The sequence below is a fragment of the Diadema antillarum genome, unplaced genomic scaffold (genome assembly GCF_040938485.1).
Source record: "Diadema antillarum isolate AM-2024a unplaced genomic scaffold, OU_Dant_1.0 scf00000019, whole genome shotgun sequence".
Taxonomy (NCBI): Eukaryota; Metazoa; Echinodermata; class Echinoidea; order Diadematoida; family Diadematidae; genus Diadema; species Diadema antillarum.
The window spans coordinates 1,717,597-1,740,971 of record NW_027270908.1 but is presented as its reverse complement, the minus strand read 5'-3'; the positions used below and the strand labels follow the sequence as shown (position 1 = coordinate 1,740,971).

At 37.1% G+C, this 23,375-nt stretch overlaps 1 protein-coding gene across 1 annotated transcript in view; it reads right to left on the bottom strand.

The window, feature by feature from the left end:
• Positions 1-23,375, bottom strand: part of LOC139728705 (uncharacterized) — a 169,470-nt gene that overhangs the window by 85,016 nt on the left and 61,079 nt on the right. Inside the window, exons 15-18 of the mRNA XM_071639651.1 lie at positions 23,070-23,261; positions 21,598-21,791; positions 19,599-19,899; positions 18,320-18,643 (exon numbers count right to left, since the gene is read on the bottom strand). Coding sequence (XP_071495752.1) covers positions 18,320-18,643; positions 19,599-19,899; positions 21,598-21,791; positions 23,070-23,261 — 1,011 coding nt within the window. The remainder of the gene's footprint in view (positions 1-18,319; positions 18,644-19,598; positions 19,900-21,597; positions 21,792-23,069; positions 23,262-23,375) is intronic.

The following is a 23,375-nucleotide window of genomic DNA, read 5'->3' as shown; positions in this document are numbered from 1 at the left end:
TTTGGCACAGACATAATAATCTCTACAAAAAGTAATTTCACAATCTCTCCCTCTCTCACTCTTCTTTCTATCAATTGATCTAGATATCGTTCTCTCCTCCTTCACTCTTTCTTTTATAGTCTACCTCGATTGCTCTTTTTCTCTCCCTTTTACTTTCATCTCTTTTTATCAATCTATCTATCTACCTACCTACCTATCATATACCTACCTACCTATCTATACCTATCTACCTACCTAACTACCTATCTATCTACTAGTAGGCCCTATCTATCTATCTATCTATCTATCTATTTATCTATCTATCTAGTAGTATCTATCTATCTATCTATCTATCTATCTATCTATCTATCTCTCTATCTCTCTCTCTATCTATCTATCTATCTATAGCCTATCTATCTTTCCATCTCCCTCCCGGCCTTCCTGATCAGAATCAAACAAATTTCATTTTTTTTTCTCTCTCTCTATCCCCTCCTCCCTCTCTCCATCTAGATATGTTATTTAAATTATCTCCCCCCCCCTGTCTGCTTCCCCCCCCCCCCCTTGTATGATCAGCATCAGGCCAGTCGATGTCACTACTTGTCACATTGAGGAGTATAACCTCAGCTTGATGGAAAACGTCAGTCCTTCAGTGTCCTACTTTGCTTATTTCATATTGGTCTCGGATAAAGCAACTTGGACATTTAAGGTATTTGTGTCCCCTCTATATATAGAACTCTGTTTCTTTTGATAGATACATGGGCCCATTCACACATGAGTGACTGGTTTTTGGATCATGATGTGTGATATTGGTTTTCTTAAAGAGTTGATTTTAGGTATAAGTGCCTTGACCAGCCTTGTATCACATACAACATATATAAAAACACTCAACTGGTAAAGGAAAAATCTCAAATTACTACAGATTGAGTACCAAAGAAATCTCTAAATTATGCTTCCAATTTCTAGTCTTAGGGTAAAACTAAAAAACAGTTTTTTAATGGTCTGTCATCCATGTACAATGCATGTGCCATCCTGGTGTCTTTACAAAGTTTTAAAAAGATAGACCTACATCAACACTGCATCTTAGTTTTCATCAGCATCGATGTGCTCAGTGCAAAAGTAGCACAGAAAATTTTACTTTTAAAAGGGCTGCTCACACAATGCACAGAAAATACTGTGTAGACAGTGTGGCATTTCAAAAATTAAAAGGCTTTTCTTTTCATACACTTTTTTCAGAAACTCTCTACATGAAGACATTAAACTTGGTGTATTAAGCAGTCTGAAACAAGAAACACTGACCATAGTCGCATTCACATAGACAAAATAGCGGGATGACGCTTGCAATCTAAATACTGTGATATTTTGCACCCGTTCAGATGGAAAGAAATATCCCACAGTTTGCCGACTGGGGTGATTTGTTGACCAAACTACACATGCCCATAATCTGACAGAATGGTGACCCTTGTCTATGTGTTTATTATTATGATGTGGGTTTGGAATGATGGGACGAAAAAAAAAAGGAATCTCAAGATTTTTTGCTCCAGCATTCACACACTAGCATCATAGTAAATTAACGCGCTGCTTCTCAAATTATCACAATTCCAAAACAATAACTAGATAGATTTGGATTGTGATACTAATCGAGCAATTTACTGGGATTTTTATCTCCACATGGGCAAAAATCTCAAGATTTGTATCCTGCTAATGGGTGTCAGTGTGAATCACACGATTAAACGATGTCAGGGTATATATAGTGTGGAATACAAACTCGGAGACAGCCGGTAAGGCATGGCACGGCCGAGACGAGATGTTGAATTCATTAGCACGGCACAGCTGATGCATTCCAATCTAGTTAGTAACCAAACCTACTGGTGCTGGGATGCAGCTGTAACAGCATGCCTTACTGATGTCAAGTGATGGTAAATTCATCTTCGCTCTCCTGTATCTCTGCCCCCCCCCCCCTCCCCCCATTTCTGTCTGTCTCTTTATATATATATATCTACTGTACATATGATATATATCCACCTTTGACTCCCATACAATCATTGTGTGGCCATCTGTGTGTGTGTGTGTGTGTGTGTGTGTGTGTGTGCAAGCATGACAGAAAGATAGATAGAGAGAGAGAGAGAGGGGGAGAGAGAGAGAAGAAAAATATCCTTGTGTTACAACTGACAGCACGGGCCATCACTTGTCACACAACAGCAAGCCTGTAAGCTGTTTGATGAGTACCTTTAAATTTGGTCTGTCATGTCATCAAAACACATACTGTGGAATATGTGTACTTGCATGTTGTATGTCTACTCTTCTGTTGCTGTAGCTGAATGTTGCATCCAAACCAGGTGCATAAAACAGTGGCCCAAGTGGCAGAGAGCTATAAAGGAGCATGTCATAATGTCAACGATATCATTAAGCATTCAGCTCTCCGTACTTACTATTGGTGCGTAACTTGATTTTAAATTTTTGGAAAGTTTCGACAACTCCACTTTCTCATGGCTCAAGTGCTCATCTAAATAAGAAAAAGTGTGTCATACTACTGGTATTTCCCTCTCCTCCTCCCCACCCCTACCCCTCCCCACCCCACCCCACCCCCTCTCCGAACTCATCAGATATCAATCTTTATGCATTTATCTTATGAGTGAGGGGTTCACAATCTGAAACCAAGCACACTCACAGAAGACGTATGTCTCTACTTTTTCTTTCTCAGAGAGCTATGCTTCCATTCTCTTTCTCAGAGAGCTATGCTTCCATCCTGATGGAATGGTTTGTCAGTATCTTGACTTACAAAAGGGAAATGCCAGATCAACTAATAGTCAGTCTGACAAGAAGGAGAAAACTGTTACAAGCATAATGGTGAAAAGCTGAATTGAATGAAAATTAGAGAAGTTTGAAATGAAAATTGTGAAGTTTGGTTGATTTTTGCTAAACAGTTTTCAAATAGTTTATACGAATATGTAAATGAGTGAGCTGATGTCATCACCTCACAATTTTTCTTGATCCTGTACAAGAACTGAGAAAAATGTAATTTTTCTGCTTCGAAGTGAAAATGTAATGTTATTCCTGACTGAATAACTAGAAAATAATTACCCAGTTAGAAATGTATTCATTAAGATTTGAGACCTGGGCACAATTTCATTTGAACAACACAATGGAAATTTCAAGATTTTGTGTAAACATTATTAAAATGGGAAGTCGTCAGACAAGGACATCAATACTGTTCAAGAGGTGTTGAGTGAAAATTAGTGAAACTTCTTAATCTCATAACTTCCATAATTTCTACCCCATTTTGATTAGATTTTACAGTGATAACAGATTATATCACATCAGAATCTACTGCTGTATTTGGTATCATCATTTACACAAGACTGCATATGCATTGGTACAATTTGTATGACTGTACATTATGGAAGAAATTACAATGTACAATGTAGTATCTCTGTTAAGTTTACTTCCATGGGCAGACATACGTGGTAGCTGCACTTTAAACTTGATTTTGGTTTAGAGGCATAGTTTACCATTTGCAGATGAAATCAAAACCCAACATTTGTGCTTCAAAATAGTTATAAAATATGAGTTAGGGATAGAAACAATCAATGTAAAATTTGGAATTAGTATAATCAATGTTAAGTAATGTTAAATATACAAAATGTGAACAATGGTTATAATAAAAATGTTTCCAGACTATTAAAACCATGTACAGTTACTGTTTATTAAGAAAAAAATAGTGATGTCTCCTTATATTTTAGGTTTTATTGCAAAATTCCTATAATTATATATGGTAGGATGTTTTGTAATACAACAGACCTACACATATGCATCAAATGTGACATCTTGATCATTTCTTAAATCACTGCTCCAAATGGTAAACATGACTTTTAATCAACCCCCTTCAACTCTTTACAAACATCAGTGAAATCACACTTGACAGACTTGCCGCAGGCAATGATAGGGTTAATCTAACAGGACTTGGATTTATTTGTGCAATAGAAAAGACAAAACAAAAACAAGCTAAGCCATCTCCTGCGACATTGACTGCAATCTGGACACCCACATCTCAGCTGCTGGACGGCTGATAGACAAGTGAAGGTTGGTTGATATTTTTCACAGGGTGAGGCTAAATATGTAAGTCATCTTTTCTTCTATCTTTCTTTCTTTTCTTTTTTCAAAGCAGGCAGAATCATTTAAAGGCATTGCTTCCAATTTGCAGATGAATAACAAACCCAGCTTTAGTGCTCCAAATAATTCTAAAATGTGAGTTAGGGATAGAAACAACCAGTGTAAAAAAAGTTAATCAGTATAATCAATGTTAAGTAATTATTGAATATACAAAATGTGAACAAGATTTATAATAAAACTGTGTCTAGACTAAACCATCTATAGTTATGGTTTAGTGAGAAAAATTGTAATATCTCCTAATATTTTAGGCTTTATTGCAAAATTTTTATATGGTAGGATGTTTGTGATACAATTAACCTACACATATGCAGCCAATGTGATAACTCAAACATTTTTTTTTAATCACTGCTCTCGATGGTAAACAGTATATTTAAGTGCAATACCTGTTGGCTCCAATAAAATTTATTGAAGTCAACATGAATAATTTCTATTTAATAGAATTTACAAATATTAACTAGCAAACATAACAGTGGATTAAAGTTTCTTCCTTTAGATTGTTCCAATATGCAACCAATCTCTAAAAGAATGTTACACAAGTTTCTCTAGAGTTATTAATTTCAACTTTCTGTTTTTAAATGCTTACAGAGATACACTCAAGATGTGGTAATTCATGAAACAGAAATACGGAATCAAAAATAATGGGATGCCGACTACAAAAGAGTATGAAATACTATCAGAGATTACTTATTATATCACATTTATATATCATTTATGTCATATCAGAGATTGATCGAGGATGTATTTAGGGTGACCGGCAATGTCAGTAGGGATTTACAAATTCTTGCTGTTTTCTTTTCTCGTTTGTGCATCATTTTTTTTGGGGGGGGGGGGGAATTGGGAGGAAGGAGAAGAGAAAATTGGTTTCTAGTGAGGTTTTTTACTTTTTACAATGACTGCCTCATATGGGCACAAGTACTGCTTCACTAGCAAGGAAAGGAGTGCATAGAAACTATGCTAGATATGTTAAAAATGCAAAGTGGACGAGGCAGGACCACAAGAATTGCTTTGGGCTTGTGATCAACACCAGAACAACTTTGCCACCAAAATTGAGTTACGCTTCTTCTCTTTCAGAGAGTCTGTTCATATTGGATATCCTCATGCATGCATGACTTTCATTGAGCAACGTTTTTCAGATACTGTTTTCAACAAGTTAATATTTCAAATTGGCAAGCATCATGTATCATACAATTTATATATATATATTTTTTTTTTTCGTTAAAACCTCTACAATGTATGAATCTGAATTTTCTGTAGCTTACAGACCAACATTGCTCTTAGTACAAACATTTCATTCATTAATTTTTTTTCAGTATCTTACCAAAATCCTGCATTGTAGGCCTGTAAGTTCTATAACACAAACATCCTGATTGACCCGTTGAGGACGAGTCCTGAGTATACTTGGGCAGGTGTCTATGGGAAATGCGTGTTGTAGCAAAATCAAACTGTCCTCAATGGGTTAACAACCAGTCAAGATGATGAAAAACAATCGGAAATTATTTTTAAGAAAACTGACATTTTTAGTTTTAGTGAGGACAAGTATGAATTGAAACAGAACTATTTGAAATATTTTAAGATTTTCAAATGACTGTTTTCTGTTCAGGCATATAAACTAATAAAGGTGTCTGAAGATTTTGCTCCATGTGTGAACACACCTATCTATGCCAGTTTTTTCATATTCTAGAACTCCTGCTGTGAATCTCACATCAGGTTCGGCCTCTGACTTCACTACCGACAGCTGTCTGCATTGGGAATTGACAGCGTCTTTACACTAACTACTATCATCGGGCAATAAGGATAACAAATATATATATATATTTATAAACAACATGGCTTGGCCACTTTTAATAGAGATAATTACAACTCTTATTTGCAAAACATACAGGGAATAACCCAAACAGTAGTTAACAAATTGTTGCATTAAATGACTACATAATTAGCGTGAAACATCACTTTATTCAGCAGTTGATGGGGCTGGGAGCAAGACTATTCTGATAACTAGATGAGCCAGTCCGTTACTTGGGCTTCTCTTCTCCTATAACACAATCCTTTTGAACAAATAATTCCATACATTTATGTTTATATATAATAGTGATATATTGTTTGGTTTGGTTTGGTTGTTTTCCTTGAAATTGTATCTAAAATAAAAATGTGATATATTGGATATAACATTTGATTTGAATAGAATTGAATTGAATTGAATTGAATTGAATTGAATTGAATTGAATTGAATTGAATTGAATTGAATTGAATTCAACTGAATTGCAATGTCAAATATCAAAGGAACAGGCACCTATTTTCCCCTGGCTTTACACTGTTGATTTACTAGATTTGTTTATTAAGCCATAATGTGTTATTTCTTTACAATCACATTGTAATGTACATTTATTTGTCATAAAGTCCAAACTTCAAAATTCTTCTCTTCAGTAGAACTTATAGGTCCTCATACTCTAACAAAAAGAGTCAATTCTCTTGGGTACTAATTCTATCTTAGCGTGTTCTCCACAATGGGTTATATCAATCACAGACATTGTCATGTTGCTTTAAAGGGGATGGCTAGTAACTGATCAGTGGGAATCAGTGGGAATGCTGGGAGATGATTGTTCCAATTCTTGTGGGGTTCATTTAAGAGTATGTTATATATCTATTGTTGTGTGAAAATTATTTGCTTCAGAATGGGCTCATATTCAAGTAATGTGCAGATTAATGCCCCGTCACTGACCAGGCATGCTAACCTGGAAACATTAAACTGCACATTACTTGAATATGAGACCATTCTGAAGCAAATAATTTTCACACAACAATAGATATATAACGTACTCTTAAATGAATCCCACAAGAATTGGAACAATCATCCCCCAGCATTCCCACTGTTTCCCACTGATCAGTTACTAGCCATCCCCCTTTAAAGGACAAGTTCACCTTCATAAACATAAGGATTGAGAGAATGTAGCAATATTAGTAGAACACACCATTGAAAGTTTGAGGAAAATCAGACAATCCGTTCAAAAGTTATGAATTTTTGAAGTTTTTGTGCAGTACCCACTGGATGAGAAGACTACTGCAGTGTATGAATAACTTAGATGTCACATGCGTACAACAATATAAGGAAAATATAAAGAGAATTTCACAAAATTCTATCTTTTGAAAAAAGTACACATTCCCCTGACTCGTTACCGATAAATGTTATGGGTAATATTATTCCCCCTGCCTTTAGAAAGAGGCAAGTCAATTGCTCTTTTATTATGCGAAAAAAGTGAAAATGTGTTGAATTTTCTTTTATATTTTCTTTACACTGTTTTACGCATATGACTCACAAGCTGTAGTAGTCTCCTCATCCAGCGGTTCCAACACAAAAATTAAAAAAATTCATAACTTTTGCATCGATTGTCCAATTTTCCTCAAACTTTCACTGATGTGTTCTACTATTATTGTTGCATTCTCTCAATCCTTATGTTTATGAAGGTGAACTTGTCCTTTAAGTCACTGCTCCCAAAGGTAAACAGTACCTTTAAATAGTCTCCATCACAAGACTTCATTTGCAGATATGACTAAAACTGAATGCATGGATGATGACAAGACTACATGAGAGTGGGTGGGAGTGTACATGTATGATAGGCTTGGTTGCCCTACCATCTCTGGTATTTGGGACATGGCCGGAGATAAAGAGAGAGAGTGATAACGTGGAGAGTCAGCCTGAGAGAAAGAGAGACAGAGAAAGACAAGGAGAGAGAGGGAGAGAGATGGATGGGGAAGGTCAGATAGTTAATACACAGAGGCCAGGCCAATGCTAATGAACTAGAACAAATGTCCATAGTAGCATTTCAGTTTGCTTTCTAGCAATTTATAACACTGCTGAAAATTAATTTAGCTCGATGGAGCTCAACAGATTTAGATGATTGGTTGATGGAAACTCATGAAGTGAACTAAAATAACATCCACAGCAGCACAATCCAGTTTACTCAATTTATAACATGCTAAAAACTAGTTTAGATCAACAGAACTCAACAAATTTAAAAGATTGGATTAAAAAAGAACTCATGAAACTACACTCGAAATTTGTCATGACCAACAAATTAGGTGATCCGATATATTTGGAAATAAACGTTTTGAGTCCTGATCCCAATGTGCATGACCCGATCGGTTTCACCTGTGTTTAGGGGCGATTAGCTATGTGATGTTTGAAATGAACTATAATAAATGTCCATAGAGCACAGTCCAGTTTGCAAGACAAGTCATAACACAGCAAAAAACAAACAAACAACAACGACAACTATATAGATAGTTTAGATTGATAGAACTCAACAGATTTCAGTGGATGGCTGATGTTGATTTATGTTTATTATTAGCCTACGCGTATATGTACCATAGAATATGAATCATAATCTAAGTTTGGGTATAGGGCCTACTGTAAAACCAGGGGGTATTTCATAGAGCTGTTCTTAAAGTTACGAATGACTTAAGAACAACTGGTGATCAGTTCTGATGTGCTATACTTATCAGAATTTCAATAATTCAGCACAAGAACTGATCACCAGTCATTCTTAAGTCGTTCGTAACTTTAAGAACAGCTTCATGAAACACCCCCCAGAAAGTTTTGCATGCATGAAACTCTTGCAAGGAGCCAAGATTTGCGAGAGTAAGATCATGATGTGTACGTAAGTCTTTGTCTACACGTTACATTGCATGCCAGTGGAAATTCACAATAGTTTTGTGCAGCGAAAAAGGGCATCAGCTCCAATTCACAAATGTTTCATGCCACAAATATTTCTGGTTTTATACAGTAGCTATGGTAACAAGAAACATATTTGGGTATAAACTGACTGGAATTTATCATGATTAGTCAAATCTGGCAATGGTATGGCGGCTTATATTCATCCCTTTCACAAACACATCAATTAATAGTCTGCAGAGAATAATGTGATAAATTCAATAAAAAATGCATTCACAAACTTCTTAAAATAATCTTCACTTATCTTTCTAATGAGTGCCCATAAAAAAAAACAGATAAGACTAATAATCATCAAAGGACCCATGATGAGGTTTAGATGTTTAGCCAGGCATTAATTTTGCTCTCAAACAATTGTTTCGATCATTGAATGATCCTCATTATGCTAACATAAAACACTCTCGGCCCCTCTCCATATATAGGTGCCAGGTAAAAATGGCCATTTTTACCTCTGCCTTTTTTACCTCTGCCATTTTTACCTCTGCCATTTTTACCTCTGCCATTATTACACCGAACCTCCATATAGGCCTACAGTGTACCTACATTGACAAAAAAAAAGACTATGAGTTATAGTCCCACATTGAGCATTTTGTGTAAGAACAGCCCATGCAAAACAGCTTGCAAAACACTAGGGCTTCATATATCATATATGCAAAGATTTTGTCACTATTTTACAATGTTCTGTCAAGTAAACTCATCTTTACTGAAAAAAAAAAATCATCTAAGAAATGCGAAGTTTCCTGAGTTTGCACTGACACTGATAAAGAAAGGGAGGGGTAAAGATAATCTTCTATTGAAAAGAAACGGGGGGGGGGGGGGGGGGGGGGGGAAGAAAAAAATCCCTAATCTTCTTCTGCAAAGAAGGAAATGTTACTTTGGTGTTGTTGACCAAACGGATTTGAGAGATGTGTCTTGGATTTCGGTCTCGCAGACAAAACCTGTAATCAAGGTTACCCAAAATTTGCACAAATCGCTCCAAAAAGCACAAGTACATTGTAACTATGATGCAGGTAGAATATATACTCCATCTCCATAGAGACGTTGTTGTAACACATCCTCAATATGTTCAGGCTGTGCCCATGTAATTGCAATTATTATATTTCATTAATCCTAATGGATTATAAATTTAGAATGCTCCCATTTTCAATTACTACAGTAAGATTTTACTTCCCACATGCTTAATCTGTATAGAAACAACTAACAAGAATACAGACATCATACCAAGTGTCAACCAATTTGATTCATTTATCATTATCAGCTAAAATGGATACAAATACCAATGTGTCTCATTTTGTGACAATATTTAAAATAGAGTCAAAATGTATCTTGATATTTAAAAAAGGCACTAATGAGATATACAGTAAACACTATATATTCCCTATTTGTGAGCATGTACAATGTACAACTTGTAAGTTCAGGAGAGATGGCCAACATGACACTTTTTTTGACCATTCAACAAAATTGACATGCTGTCTGGTATTAAAATTTTGAAAATGTGATTTCCAGAATTCCTCCCTACATCTCTCATGTCAACTGTACAAAAGAAACAATCTATGTGTAAACTGTCATTTACATATATTGATTGTAAAAAGACACAAGACAGGATTATTAATAAAATAAAGAATATCAATACAATGTGCATGTACTCTAATTCCATACTGCAGCACAGTTAATCATGACAAGTTCAAAAGATAGAAGGAAACGTGTCAAGACTGGGGAAAGGGAGGTTAGATCTGAATCAATCTAGCGTCTGTTAGAGTAAAATTCCTCTGTATGAAGGTATAGCTTGGCGCTTGTCAGGAGACACACACAACACGACTTTATGGTCATCACTGTAAACACAACTAGCCTAATTGTCAATAAACTGTCTTGTTGAAGCGTTTTGTGTGGTCAGACGAGACAGAGAGAGAGCCAATCAATATACAGGAAGAGAGTAATCCTGTGTCACCAATGGTTTCTTGCATCTTACTCTCCTCGTTGCAAAACTCTGATGGAATTATTCTATTCAATGATTTGTTTTAATTTACCATTTGCAGATGAAACATAAACCCAGCTTTGTTGCTTCAAAATTGTTCTAAAATTTGAGTTAGGGATAGAAACAACCAATATAAAGATTTGAATCAGTATAATTGATTTTAAGTATTGTTAGATATACAAAATGTGAACAAAGGTTTTAATATAATTGTTACAGTTATAATTATAATTGTCTACAGTTATGGCTTATTGAGAAAAATAGTGATATTTCCTAATATTTTATGTTCTATTGCCAAATGTTTATATGGTAGGATGTTTTGTGATACAACTGACCTACACAGTATGCATTAAAAAAAATCTTTTCCTTTACATGTAAATCTATTTCATCTCAGGTTATTTCAGTAAGCTGAAGTCACTTCAGATTTTCAAAGAAGCATACACACTAAAAAAATTGACATGCAATTAAAAAGAGTTCAGATTGTTGTTAACCAATTGTTTAGAAGTACAGTGTATGAACTAACATTCCACTGGTCTTACATTATGGTATTGATACAGATAATATAATAGGACAAGAACACTGTCAAGTATAGTGAGTTTATTGCCCGAACGCAACATTTCAGTGTCACGACCAAATGCACAAACTCAGGATTCATCTGGACATTCACTATTAAATTGCGAATATCCAGTTTTCCAGTTTTCCACCTCACCTGGAATGTAAAGAGATATCTATAATCTCATTGACATATGAAGTTTAAAAAAAAAAAAAGATGCAAGCACTAAAAGGTAAAATTCCACTTGTTAGTAAATTTGGAAAAGTCTGCTCGATAGGACAGTCATCAGTTGAGGATGAAAGAGGTCAATGATCTTTACAGGGGTCATGACCTTTATGAACATGATGTACATGTCATACGACATATTGTACATCTGCTCTTACTTATTCTAATACAGCTTGTAGATTCCCCATGTGATAGTAGATAGTGATAGGCCTACTGATTAAATATAAATATAAAAATAATGACCTTGAAAGGAAATGAGTTTTACAGAGCCATTTATGTACAAAATGGAGATTAAATGAACTTGCCAACTATTCAAAATTAACACTCAACACACATTGAAATCACAAATATCAAATGAATAATGTATGAGAGTAGAGACCATTCCATGCTTTGTGACAGCAAAAGAAGACATTGCTAACAATTTAGGGTCTATATTACAGAAAGTGAGAATAAAGCATAACTTACTTGGAGTACAGCTAGAACGATCCTAGCTTTCCCACTCTGCACAGCTACAGTGCTAATGGTTGTTGTCAAAGCCGGCTGTTTCTCTTTAGTCCCAGACATTGTTAGTGTCTCGCGTACGTCACAATCAATGTCCAATAAATATCAATTCCTTTAGCTTGTTTCAGTTTCTTTTAGTAGGAACCTGTAGAACTAGATGCGGACGTAATTGGTCCCTTCGTAATAGTGTCTTTAGTACATTCAACATAAAACAAAAAGTTCACAGTAAACAAACAACATAAACAGTTGCTTCAGATTTTTTTTTCCCTCTAATCTCCAACTAGTTCACATGCAGAAAAAAAGATTTGCGTTTATCGCCGTGCCATTGGAGATGCTCTTATTTCTTTTTCTTAATCGCGGCGTGCTTCAAATTGGTGTCGCGAGCGCACCACGGTGCCGGTAACGATGCACACGCGTAGTGCCCCACGCCAGCCAAACGCACCGTTCGTCTCCACCGCTCGGCTCCCTACTGAGCCAGGGAGAGGGGAAGACCTGCGGTGGTAGACAGGACCAGCTCTCTCCTCCTCTCTCTCTTCTGGTCTCACACGCTCCTCTTCCTCCCTCTCTCCAACCCCCACCCCCCCCCCCACCTTACACCAAACCCCAATGGACAGAGAGAGAGGGGAAGAGATGAACGAGAACACCAAGCCTGTTACATCTATATTAGGAGAGGCTCTCCCTAGCTGAACCCCATTGGTGGAGAGAGGTTGAAACCCAATGGCTGTGTAAAGGCAGTGGGATTATCTCAGGCAAGACACACACACACACACTACAGCATACACAACTTGCTTCATTGCCTACACGAGTGATTACAGGATAAGATGTTTGTATACCACACACTGTGTATTAGAGTGTTTGTGTGTGTGTGTGCATGTGTATGTGTACTCTTCCCTGTTCTTACTGCTTGTTGATATCTTATGTAAATGGTACATACAAGGTACCTCAAAATGGACATTATTTTTGCCTTTTCAATAAAAAAAGTAATTCATCAAGAAACAGGAACAAATTAAAATTGTATGATGCCTGTATGATACAGTATTTGCATTTTTTTTTAGACTTCTCATCGAATTGTTTTCAAATATTTATGTGAATGCATGCAAGCAGAAATATTTTTATTTCAAAAGCACAGAACTTACAATGGTGTAATTGTAGCAATAACCTGGTAGTGTCATCCACGAAAAGAGTAATAACTGATTTCCTTTTCTCAAATAATACAAAACCCACAACTGAGAAATATGCCTATGCATCTACCCAGATTATAGATCTGTTGGGTTGTTGTTGTTTTTTGTCAGTATTTTATAGACTGTAGATAACTTTGGGAATCATAATTGATTGCATAGACAAAGTGGCAATGGGCAAATCTAATACTGTAGAGTTCATTGATGGACATTTCTACATTTTTAGAGACATTTCTATTTCTAACTCAAAGCTAATTTACAGCAAAGAGAAAGAGAAAGTAAAAATGTATGTCAGTTTATAATGCTGTTCACTTTCATGAAGTCAGTAACATCTAAGATACAGTATCAGACTAAAACCGTTCTTTCAAACATTTTCACACCATTTACCAATTAAAGCTTGACATGTTTCATTTAATGGTGAGCACTACTACTCAATTAATTTGAAAGGAGTAAGAGTTTCACTTGTAACCATGGTGTATACCACATGAAGGATAAGTGTGTACTTTTTAGAACCCTTAGCCAAAGTTGTTTCTCATTCATCGCACTTTAGCCTTCGTGAACTTCAACATGAACAAGATACAGTGTAGGTATCATTCCCTGACGTTCATCACTGTTAAAAAAACAAACAAACAACAAAACTACTTTCACGAAATTTGAGTTGCAAGATGGTATCATTATCCATTTTCATTACCCCATTTATACACATAAGAGATAAATCACTGCATAGAGCTGTTAACTCCTCTCCTGTGTGCTACAAAAAATGTGTCATGATAAAGGAATGTGAAATTGGATCTTTTCATTCGACCCCCCCCCCCCCCCCCCTCAACCCAGCTAAACAATGAAACCAGGTTCTCTGAACAAAAGCCCCTTTTAGCATCTCTTTCCATCAGCTTACAGATATTTTGACAAGGCCACTGATGGGTGAAAAGTTAAGTCACTTTAGCGCAGGAAAGGATCAATGAACTTGTTGCAAAAACATGACATTGAGAGAATGCATCATGGTTCTCCACACACACGCAAGTACATTGCACCATAGCTTGTAACAGTAGTGCAAGGTTTTCTGGAGCCATCAAAGCACTGTATGTGACCATCTAGCTCAAAATCCACAAAAAGCAGGCCAAAAAAAATCGACTTTTCTCCATAATTGATTTAAAAGAATGAGTTCTAAACTTTAAACTGATATATAACCTGTCAAAATTGGACCATCCTAACCCATTCAAAAAAAAAGTGATTTGAAATAAGAAAGAGTTGGGAAGTACAGTTTCAAGGAAAGAGAGAAAAGATCTTTAAAAACTCTATGCATTGATTTATCTCTTCTGTGTATAAATGGGGTAATGAAAATGGATAATGATGCCATCTTAAAACTCAAATTTCATGAAAGTGGATAAAAAAAAAAAACAGTCATATACATCAAGCAATGATACCTACACTGTATCTTGCTGAAGTTTGCAAAGGCTGAAGTGTGTTGAATGCCAAACTACAGGGTATCTTATCTTATTGGGCAATCCCACAATAACTATTCCCTTTTCCACTTTTGATATTTGAGCTTTGATGATAAAAGTAATTCAGATTTGCCTCCTTATGTTAATATATTTTCTTGAAAAGAATAAGTGTGAGAGATAGTATAGATAACATTGAGTTCATTCAATGGGCGGATTTTTTGTTATATCACATTAAACGTCAATTTAGACAGTAAAACAGGCATAGAAAACGGGACATTTTAAGTATCAGAAATCTAAACAGTAATCTAAAAAAAAATTAGCAATGAAACTGAATCCAGAACAGTTCCATTGTACAATCTACATCAGATTTGAAATAAGAAATGTCTCTACCTTTCAGATTTACTTCATTTATTAAATGAAAATGGATTTCAGTTACAGCCTGTATGATATAGGCATGTCTGTCCATCCCGTTACATACCTTCACCTGTTAATTTCTTTTGTTCCCAGTGGGCAGAAAGAGAGTTTTGGTGATTAAGTAGTTTCATTACGGGATAAGTTGAAATGTTTTAACCAAAACTAGCTTAGCTTGAAAGCAAATTTAATGCAATTGGCAATCAAACTTAAGTGTTGCTTTGTCTGTCCACTTTTTGAAGGTATGTAACAGATTTTAAGGAGACTCATTTTTTGAAAAATAAGCCATATCAGTGCAGTTGCTTGGATTCATAAGACATGCCAGGCCAGCATCTACATAATCAGTATACTTCCACTCCCTAGGGAAGTCCCACAAGTTTCTGCCGTGACTTGACAGTAGCCAAAAACATGTCTGTCCACTTTGTTACATACCTTCACCCATGTTTGTACCTTCATTGAATATGAAATTTAATAAAAAATACAGAAAGATGAGTCATCAAGGTTTATGGCCCCAGAAAGACATAATATACTAACAATGTCTGAAATCACTTTCCTTTGTGAATCATTCAAAAATATGTGTGAATTAATTTTTTCGTGTGTGGACAGACAACCTGTACAGTAAACGCATGTGTCTGTCCATGTTCGTACCTTCCTTGACAGATGATGGTGACATCTTTCTAGTAATAGAATTAAACATGATCTGGATACTTTTATTTCATGTCATACACTATTTTTATTAGCAGATTAGAGAGCTCAGATGGTTTTAATAAGAAATTTTGGATGATTCCACATGTGAAGGTACGAACATGGACAGACGAAGGTATGAACATGGACAGACGTCTGTCCATGTTCGTACCTTCAAGATCAGATTCCCCTCATGATTATTATCCTTCAGGTGATGTAATTTTACATGGTCAAAATAATTTCATTTCATGTAATAATTTTTTTCCATTAGCAGATCAGAGCATACAGATGTCTCTTGTTAGAAATTTTGAACCATTACACAAGTGAAGGTACGAACATGGACAGACGTCTGTCCATGTTTGTACCTTCAATGACACAAGCTCCCTGACCACATGGTTAACATTGTGTTGTAACTTTAAACAATTGTATTTCTATGAAGAGCATTTACTTTAAGTAATCCATACACAGTATAAAAAGTAACAAAAGTTGTTTTAAAAGGCCCTTGCTTTCCACATTGGCTTAATAGAGAATTTAAACTAAACATGTAAATAATGTTATGACTAATCAATGTTAACATTTCACAATATTTCATAAAATAATGTACATACCCCGGAAATATTCAACTTTGCTTTCATTGTGCATGGTACCTGAAAATATTAATTACAGCTTCTTTCAAATTCTGAATAAGATATACTGCTGAAGGGGACCAATGTCTGTCCATGTTACATACCTTCACTTTTGTGAACATGATGATCCAAGGTCCAGTAGAAAGAAAAGGTGGTCCTAACATATCTTTTCACATTTTGATTATGGCAGAACACATATTTCGCTACATGAAAATAATAAATGGCATTTAATTAGCAAAACTTAATTTGCAGCCTGAATGTTCCGTTTATGTGCCCCACTTATTGTAAGATTGCCCTAATTCACAACTTTGCGCATTGCTTGTCTGGTATAAAACTTTCTGTTAAAAGTTATAAGGTTGTGAAAAACAATGTTTTCTGAAAGCACTTGTGCGTTGCAGTCTCAAATAATGTGGCACACAAGGGGTTTACACCATGGAACACACAGAGTTAAAGGCAGACAGGCTCCCAGGGAGATGGAATATAAAATACTGAGGAAAGAAGTTGACCTTCCCTTATCTACTAGAACCATCTGCAATGTCTTGTCAAGGAACATTATCTATCAACTTTTAATTAACTCACTGGGAATTGAACCTGAGCCATTTGACTGCAAGGCAGGCACACTGACAGACTGAGCCACATCATTGCATTACTCAGATCATTTTGCTTTGAAGAGTTATAGCTTCCCGTAACAAATAAATATCATTTCAATTAATCATATGCAGTCAAGTCTCCCTAATGCAGGACAAAATAAACACTGAATACTAAGCACCCACACAGCCAAACACTGTGAACACATCTAGAGAAATGCTCAGACACTCTGAACCATCAATCTTAATCAAACTCGGGCTAGTGAAAATACAGGAATGTACGTGATTGATGTTCTGGATTTACTAATATTACAGTATTATGCAAATGACATGGCTCATGAATCATCCACTATTCACACACTTATTTTATTTTATGTTTTTTGATAGACAATAAATACTAAATGCAAATGTATTTCTATAATCTATTGAGCATGATATTTTGTGAATTAGGATTTGTAGGACAATATCATGTGTGGCTGAATTTGTGATCAAGAACCAAAGTGACAGAAGGAAAAATAAGTCTGATCTTTTTTGAGGAGATAAGTTAGTAACTTTCCTCCTTGGGTTATGATACCGAATGGGAGGCAATATTTTGGTGAGTTGCTGATTTTGATAGTATTACTTGACTTGAGGAATTCGCGAAAATAAAAATGGTACAAAAGGAACACACAACGTACAATGTATACAATATTTAGGACATGGCAGGAATACCACAAAGTCTTCTGTAGGCTAATGGCTAGACGCAACCAGCAAACACACCTACATACTTGTTTGATTGGTCATTATGCATACTCACACCAACAAAAACCAAGAAAAAAAAAGAACAATACTTGAATAATAAGCCATTTGGAGGTGTTGCAACATGTAACACGATATCTGTCTTCAACACGTCACCACACACACTGCTTTCACTGCGTATTTCCTCTCCGTATCAGATTTCCTTAATATTCACAGAATTTGATGCAAATTTAATCAGATCAAAAGCTCAGTTAAAAATATATCGTCGATGGGGCAACAAGACCTCGTATCTACACAATGTCAAATGTTCAGGAGAGCAAAACAACATGGCAGCCAAAGCACTGTATCCAATGGGATAGCCTTTCCTTTAACATGCCATGGTGGCTTCATGTTTGGGGTAAGACAGCTAGGATTTGGACAGAACATCACTTAACTGATTATCTGACCATTAATCCAAGAAAGTTATTTTCACCAAAATTTCAGATACGAGGTCTTAATCTCAGCGACGAAATGGGAAACTAACTTACCTCTTTGACTCGAGCTTCAAACTCCTTCAGTCTTCGCTGTGCCTCATCCTCCGGTCTGTTGCCATAGTAACCAGATGATGGTGCTCCGAGTCTGTCGATGCTGCCACGACTCCCGCTGAGTCTACCATCAACCCCTTGGAGGCTTCCCCGGCTACTTCGCCGGTCATCCAGTCCCTGGACGCTGCCCCTGCTGCCTCGCCGGCCGTCCAGCCGGTCAAGACTGCTACGACTGCCGCTGTGCCGGCCGGTCAGTTGGTCCAAGCTGCTCTGGCTCCCGCTGTATCTGCCGTTGACCATTCCGCGTGGCGGGGCCGACATGGCAGACTGGTAAATGGTTTGTGAAAAGAAAACATTTACAATCAATCATCCTCAAAAAAGACCAGGAACATAGAACAGAAAAAGTTGGACATCAGGGGACTTATGGATGATAAAGGCAGGGAGTCGGACCCTAGGACGCCGTTTCAAAAGACTCACAATAATTTTGAATCTTGCCGCTAATCACTTTGGCTGGCATAAATTTAAACACAACAGTGTTCCAGCTGTGAGTATAATAAGAGACCAGTTCACTGATAAATTCATTTTTTACAATAATAATGGCCACTTGTATAGTGCACAGGTCCACCTTCTGGTGCTCATTTCTGTGCTCATTTCCGTGCTCTTTTATGGATTATTTTTCCTCTGAGGACCTAACAAGCTTTTCCACCCAATAATATACACACTACGCTCGATGCAAATTTAGTGCTTGGAAAAGAGATTGCATAAATCAGTTGTTGCTATGTCAGGCCAGTCTTCTAGTTGCCACTAACAACCTTTTTGACAAGGGATGCATAACATTTCTTTAATATGACGGTATACATGTTTGCTTTTTCTACCGTAAATGCAATCAATGTCAATATCAGCCAATACAATCATAATTGGTACAGGACCTTTAAATGTAACATGGCTAAAGAGAAAAAAAATGTAGCAATATATTCTATCATCTGAAAAGAGAAATGTCAAAGAAAAAAAAAATGTATTTTTTCGGCATAATAAAAGAGAAATTAGAATATCTATAAAATACACATATACAAGTTTTATTTGTTACACCTTTCAATCTGCTGAATTGTGTTTGTTGTTAGGTTTCACACATTGATTGAACACTTTTTCTTAAAATGTGATACCATGATGTCTGACAGACAGAGGGACAGACGGAGAACCCAAAAACATAATGGCATTGGTACTCCTCATGGCAGTGGTATAAAAAATAGAAATAATGTTTCGTAGGAAATTTCTGTCTCACCTGTTGCTTCTGGGCGACAATCGGGACAATTTCTTCTTGGGGAAGATCCCGCTTAGCTACGACATCCCAGTCCATACTCGGGGGAGGGGCGGGTCCCTGGTTCCTGGGGATCCCCCCTCCGGAGGTCAGGGATGACTGGGAACCATACCGGGATCCCAGGGTGCTGCCGTCGCTCCCGTCCACGCCCCAGAGGAGGTCAAGCTGTCTCCGCTTCCCGTCCAGCTCCTCTAGCTTCTGGTGGAGATGGTCAGCAGCCGGCTGGAGCTGCTCTGGCACGACCCTCATGGCTGACCGGGCAGCTCTGGACATGTGGAAAAGAAAAAATAACAATCAAAAGTGCATTGATGTACATTTTGATTCATCCAGGTAGTATGACAATATCACATAATTACTGTAGAAGTGGATATTTTCGAGCAACTAATATTTCTTGCTCGGCCGGTTAAGAAGAATTTCGCGTGTTTTCAATTCCGTGGAACCAAGATGTCAACTGCTGGAAAATATGGCAAGCAAAAATATTTGTTTGCTTTTATTTTCCCGCTAGCTTCTGGTTGCGCGAAATGCACGAAAAAATCAACACCACGAAAACTTCCACTTTTTACAGTAACAGTTCATCCGTTCAACTTGACTTATTTACTCTCCATGAATTTCACACGTAATTTATGTCCAGTCAAACAGATTTCATTACATGTTATAATCAAAAGTAGATTCAAGTCAACCCTCAACGTATACACTCTCTTTCCATAACTTTACCAGCATTTACAAAGCACTAGAGTTGATGTCTCCCACGGAAAATAAACATGCAAACACAAGAACAAGAGGAGCAAATTCTGCCACGGGGCAAACGCATTTGGGCATACGATACCACATCCTACAGAAAGATTGTTAGTATACAACAGTAATCAATAATTTAACTATTATTCACTGACACTTACAGTGTAGGTTTTGGAGATCTGCACCATTCACTGAACACAGCATATCGATGTTACAGAAATCTACATCAAGTGCACCAAGACTTGGACTGAGACTGAGATTAGATCTCTGTCCCTACCAATGTTTCAAACTCTGAAATTTTGCCCAAAATGTCAAGAACGAATGACCGCAATATACAGCGTATGTAGCACAAGGCTATCATTCTTTTCAGGAGTGATTCCGGGAAACAGCATCAAGGTGACATCAAAGGCGATGTTTATCACTGGGCTCAAAATAAGATTTTTGAAAGTCTCAGCCATTTTTAATCCGTTGAAGACGAGCCCCGAGTATACTCGGGCAGGTGTCTATGGGAAATGCAAGTTGTATCAAAATCAGTCCATCCTCAACAGGTTAAAAGGGGACTTTCATCCTGGGGCAAAGTGGCCTTGGATCCCCAAAAATGTCAAGGGGCATCAAAGCCATTCAAAAGGGTATTACAATGTACCACCACTTTTAAAAGGCAGCTAATTCTGGTCAAAAGGGCACCAGCTGGTGGCAGCAAAAGGAAGAATGGAAGGAGGCACCCGGTAGTTTTGCCAGATTTTCAGAAAGAGGCTTACGTAGTGTAAGACCACAAGTTGATCTCACTTCTGCAAGACCACCAATTGCAGTGTAAGCCTAGTTTAACCCGTTGAGGACGAGACCTAAGTATACTCAGGCAGGTGTCTATGGGTAATGCCTGTTGCAGCAAAATCAGCCCGTCCTCAACGGGTTAAAACTTTTCCTCTCACTAAACCTATTGGGATGAGCTGATTTTGCTACAATGTATAACACACATTTCCCATAGACACCTACCCAAATGTAGTCAGCACTACTCTTCAGTGGGTTAATAGCATCAATCCTTTTTTCGGAACTGCACAGTATGTTGATATTCTGCATATTACAAACTCAAAAAAATGTATTTGCCACCATACATCAGTTTTTTTGACAAGCATCACGGCACAAATTGCAAGCATTTGTTAGTAATTTTTAATGAGTTTAGTGGGGAAACAACAGGTCATGAAAGCATATAAAGGCAAGTCTATTTTACCTATCAGGCGAAACAACTGGTAAAGCAAGTCTATCCAGCAGGGCGTGTCCCATCGCCGTGGTTTCCTTGTACTGGCGGATCAGTGCCTGCCTCCTTGGTTCGTAGGCATTCAGGAATCGATCCGGCCGGCCAGAACCCGATGCAGCGACGCGGGGCGCCACCTCTTGGCAGAGTTTGTCCATCTGTGATATCAGCTGAATTTTAAAACAAACCAAGAAGGGAGATCTTACTTTTTATAGGCAGAGGCTTACACTTGTATAATTCACCAAACTACTGCACTGCTGTTTGGTTTCTCCCCCTGAAAACCCACTTAGGCAAAATAATGCTTACCTTCCTTTATTTATACTGTGTACCATGGTGCAGCAATAGGGTGCAGGGGAATTTCACAATCCAAATTCACTGACAATAAATTTTCAGATAAATGTGCTGGTCTGCAAAGATGAGCTTAACCAATGCTTGCCAGTTATTATCATTTTTTGAATAATCCCAATTTTCTGTTATAAGAAACCCACACTATGATCTGCATTTGACTAATCCTGGATCATTAGATCTACAAATAACCCTTATTTCTGTTGTTTGTTTGTTTGTTTGTTTTTTAGATCACATCCATGATTTCATTTGTCTTCCATGTCGAACACCCGCGAAATGTTGTACTTTTTAATTTCCAATATATCTTCACATTCGTCTTTATATAAAATCAACTCATACTCAACTCAAAGCAGTCTGATGGTGGTTACTTACATTTCCCCATTCACCAACTTAAGATTAATATTCAAGTTTGACAAACCCAATCAAATCAGGGCCCCGTTTCATAAAAAGTTGATATGATAGCAACTCTTGCTGGAATGGCAATTGTCATGGTAACGATGAGTATCCAGTTTCCTGATTGGCTGTAGCTATTGGAAGTTGCCATTCCAGCAAGAGTTGCCATCCTAACATCTTTTATGAAATGGGGCCCAGGTGTATCGATATAAGGTTCCCACTTTAAGACTATTAATGGTCCTGTTTACAATTGGGAGCAGAGATTTAAAAAAATGTTTGAGATATCACATCTCATGCATGTGTGTACGTGTACATGTAGGTCAGTTTATCACAGAACATCATACCATGTAAAAGATTTGAAATAAAGCCTGTATGGAGATATCACTCTTTTTCCCAATAAACCGTAACTGTAGACGGTTCGGTCTATAAACACGTCATTTTAACTTTTGTTCACATTTTGTATAATTAACAATACTGTTGTACTGTACTTAACATTGATAATACGGATTCAAATTTTCACAGTGGTTCTTTCTATCCCTAACTCACATTTTAGAATTATTTTGAAGCATTGCTGGGTTTTTGTTTCATATGCAATTACTACATCATGCCTTTGATAATGAGAATGATATTATAAGATTCATGTCCAAAGACAATCAGTTTCTAAACATCAGTGATAATCAGGAAACAAGGCATGGGAAGGATTAAGGCACCTTGTCAGCATTGCGCTGGAACATGACGGAGACCGAGAGACGGGAGGACCGTTCCCCGAGGGCTTGAGAGAACTGGTACCATGCTGCTTCCAGGCGCTCCGACTTGTCGTGGTTTGGCTCCGGACTCATGTGCAAGGATCGGCGGAGCATGAGGGATGTCCTGAGAAGGTTCTTGCCGTAGTCATAGGTCTCCTGCAATTGTAAAAAGGAACTTATTAGGAAAGTTGTCATACCTGTCACTTGAACTATGTATGGCAATCTTCTTCCTTTAGCTATTCATATGCCCCAACACTAAGCTTTAATTTG